Raw genomic sequence first — 3046 nt, 5'->3', positions numbered from 1 at the left:
CAGCAGCATCCACAGCATTTTAAGAAATGCTGGAAATAGCTGAAGATGAAACACCCAGAAAAAAAGACAACTGTTTTATCAGTGTTTGGGTCTCAGCTCTTTGGATAACAGATTATTTTTTTCAGATGGAGTAATATGCATGCTTTAAACTAATTAGTAACTTCTCATGGGACAGATCTACTGTGACAACCCCCCAAATTCAACACAGCAGGCTTTGCAGAAAATAAATGCTGAAATGTTTTTATTTGACTGCTGACTTTCCAGGCACAATCTTTACACATTCTTGTAACCTCATTCCATCTCATACATATCTTCAGTGGATCCATTTTCTGCTCTCAGAACAAATGGTTCATTGGTTGTTTTCAAAACAGCTGTTAGCTGATGCCAGAAAACTTTTTGTTTGTGTTGTTCAGGGCTCCACTTTAAGTAGGTTTTTCTTTTCAGTAGTTTCCTGAGTTTGCTGAACTTCTGTGGCACACTGTTGAATGGGAGGTCTTCCAACACAATCATAATGAGGGAATCTTGATTTTCATTCAGGACCCGGTGTTCAGCAAAATACAGTTCATACTGACACCAGCAACTGTTTACAAAGCTGGGAGAGAGAACAAAAAGGACCTTATGGCTGTTTTCTATACAGTAGAAAATGTTGCCAAGCACAGGATGCCCTGGTTTGAAGTCTCTCTCATGGTAGCATATCTTGAACCCCTTGGTTTCCAGTTTTTCCAACAGGTTCTCTTTGGTCCAATTTGCATCATGTTCACTGTATGAAATGAAGGCATCATATGGCTTGTTTTCTGGCCTCTTCTCATACTGTTTCCTTTTTGCCATACACCAGTACCAGCCCATTCTTAGGTACCACACTCCGTCAAAATGCCAACACAAGCCTGTTAACAGTAAAACAATCAGGATGGCAACACAAGCTGTAATAGCCATTTGAATGCCCAGGGAACAACGCAGGAGTGTTAGATTACTGCTCTCAACCAATGAGCCCCTTCTATCCGGTGGAAAGCTACATCTCAGATTTTCTCTTCCATTTATCTGCAAGTACGGATTACGGATATATATATTCACAAACCAGTACAAATCACAATTACAAAAAAAATGTTTACCTTGAACAGTCAAAACACTCAAGCTTGTTAACTGGCCAAAAGTGTCCTCTACTATAGTAGTAATGGCATTGTTGCTAATATCTAATTCAATCAAAGAAGCTGGGAGAGATCCACTTTGTAGAAAGGAGATCTTATTCCCTGATAAATTAAGATATTTCAGTGTTGGAAGAGATTTCCCAAAGTGATCAGGGAGTTCTGCAATTAAATTGTGACTACTATCTAGATTAGTGATTGCAGAAAGTTGCCTAGTGGGTTCCAGTGTGGTTATTAGATTTCCAGAAACATTAAGATATTCAAGTTTCTTTAGGGTTTCAGTTAATGACAAAACCTGCAATTTATTTTTACTAACATCACATTTTGTTAAAGTTAATGGGAAATATTCAAGAGGCATTTCTGTAATTTTATTATTTTGAATATTAAATATTGTTAAGTTAGAAAGGGATTTAAAACTAGGTGGTATTACTTTAATATCACTGTTACTTATGTCCAGATACTGCAGGGAGATAGGTAAGTGAGGAAATGTGGAAACAGGATTACTGCTGAGATCCAAAAGTAGTAATTCTTTCATTGTACCTGCAAACCATTCTGGAAGTTCTACAATAGAGCAGTTGGACATTTTTAAGTGTTTTACTTTTCCTGGAAGGCTTTCAATGGGTGTACCAGCTTCATTTCTAACTAATGAAATTGCATTAATTCGTACAGTTCCAGGTGCAGGTTTTTGATTTGCATTGGTGTTTTCTGGACTTACAGTATATATGAAGTGATTTCCTTGAACATACATATTTTCCAAGTTAAACAATTTCTCAGCAAAATTTTTGGGTATTTGACTTATGTTTGTGAAGGACAAATCAATTACCTTAATGGTTGAAGGCAGACAGACTGTATCCAAGTTGTTCATGGGATTGTTGCTAATATTTAAAAAGAAAAGATTGTGGAATGGAAAGTGACAAATCGCTTCAACATCTATGTTGTTAATTGTTATTTTGTTATAACTAGCATCAATGGACCGTACATTTTTCATTGGTAAAAACAAGATGAACAGTGATAAAAGATCCATTTCCAGGTTGCTGCGACTAATGTTAAGCTCTAAAATACTGTCCAGCTGAGCTTGGCAAAGATCAGCATCCAATTTTTCCATCAGTTCTTCCTCAGACAGTTTACTCTTTGACAGATCAAGTATTCCATTTATTGGTGTTCCACAGAAATTAGGTCTTAACCCAGCTGTTGGAGAGACTGTTACATTTTTCTCTGCTCTTCGAGGATCCCGTTTACTTCGTCTGAACCTTGGATTAACACTTAGCCGGTCGGCTGGACCTTCAGAAAGTCGCAGCTCTTTGGCTGACACAGAAGACTCCAGAGCAGTCTCTGATGATGTTTCAAAGTATTTGTAAAGCTGTAAACCCCCCGAGGCTTCTATAGTTGGTAGTAGTTTTAGACCAGATGCAAGACCAGATACATCAAGTTTCTTATCATTAAATGAAAAATTCACAGAAACAAGGCTGAGTAAATTCTCAAACACACCAGGTTCAATGTCCTTTATCTGATTGTAGGCAAGGTCTAAAACTTCCAGTGCATCAAAACCTTCAAAGTCTCTTTTTGCTATTTTTTCAATCATGTTATGTGAGAAATTGAGAACTCTTGCCATTTTTGGAGCTTGTGCTTCTGATACAGAAGACAGGTTTAAATAAGAGTAGTTATAAAATTGGAAGGCATACATTCTAGATGTTCTCCAAGCTAAGAATCCATTTGCTCTACTGAATAAAAAAGAAATGAGGTAGAAATGAAGTTTTCCAATAAGGATCCTCATCCTGGAGATCAGAGAAATTTAAAATCCATCAGTATAATATGCTCTACATGATATAAATGAGTACCCTCAAAATAATTCAAGAAAACACCTTAGTTTACTTGCAAGTACAGAAATAATTTCATTAGCTGTA

The 3046-nt window shown here is 36.8% G+C and overlaps 1 protein-coding gene across 1 annotated transcript; it reads right to left on the bottom strand.

The window, feature by feature from the left end:
- Positions 1–288: 288 nt before the first annotated feature.
- Positions 289–2842, bottom strand: LOC112970225 (toll-like receptor 2). Its single transcript, XM_026074389.1, has 2 exons — positions 1966–2842; positions 289–1038 (listed from the first exon to the last, which is right to left on the bottom strand). The coding sequence occupies exons 1-2, from the start codon at positions 2824–2826 to the stop codon at positions 292–294; spliced, it is 1608 nt and encodes a 535-aa protein (XP_025930174.1). The 5' UTR covers positions 2827–2842; the 3' UTR covers positions 289–291.
- Between the last annotated feature and the right edge of the window lie 204 nt (positions 2843–3046).

The sequence above is a fragment of the Apteryx rowi genome, unplaced genomic scaffold (genome assembly GCF_003343035.1).
Source record: "Apteryx rowi isolate R43461 unplaced genomic scaffold, aptRow1 scaffold_387, whole genome shotgun sequence".
Lineage (NCBI taxonomy): Eukaryota > Metazoa > Chordata > Aves > Apterygiformes > Apterygidae > Apteryx > Apteryx rowi.
Note: the sequence above shows the minus strand (reverse complement) of the source record. Positions and strands in the feature narration are given on the sequence as shown.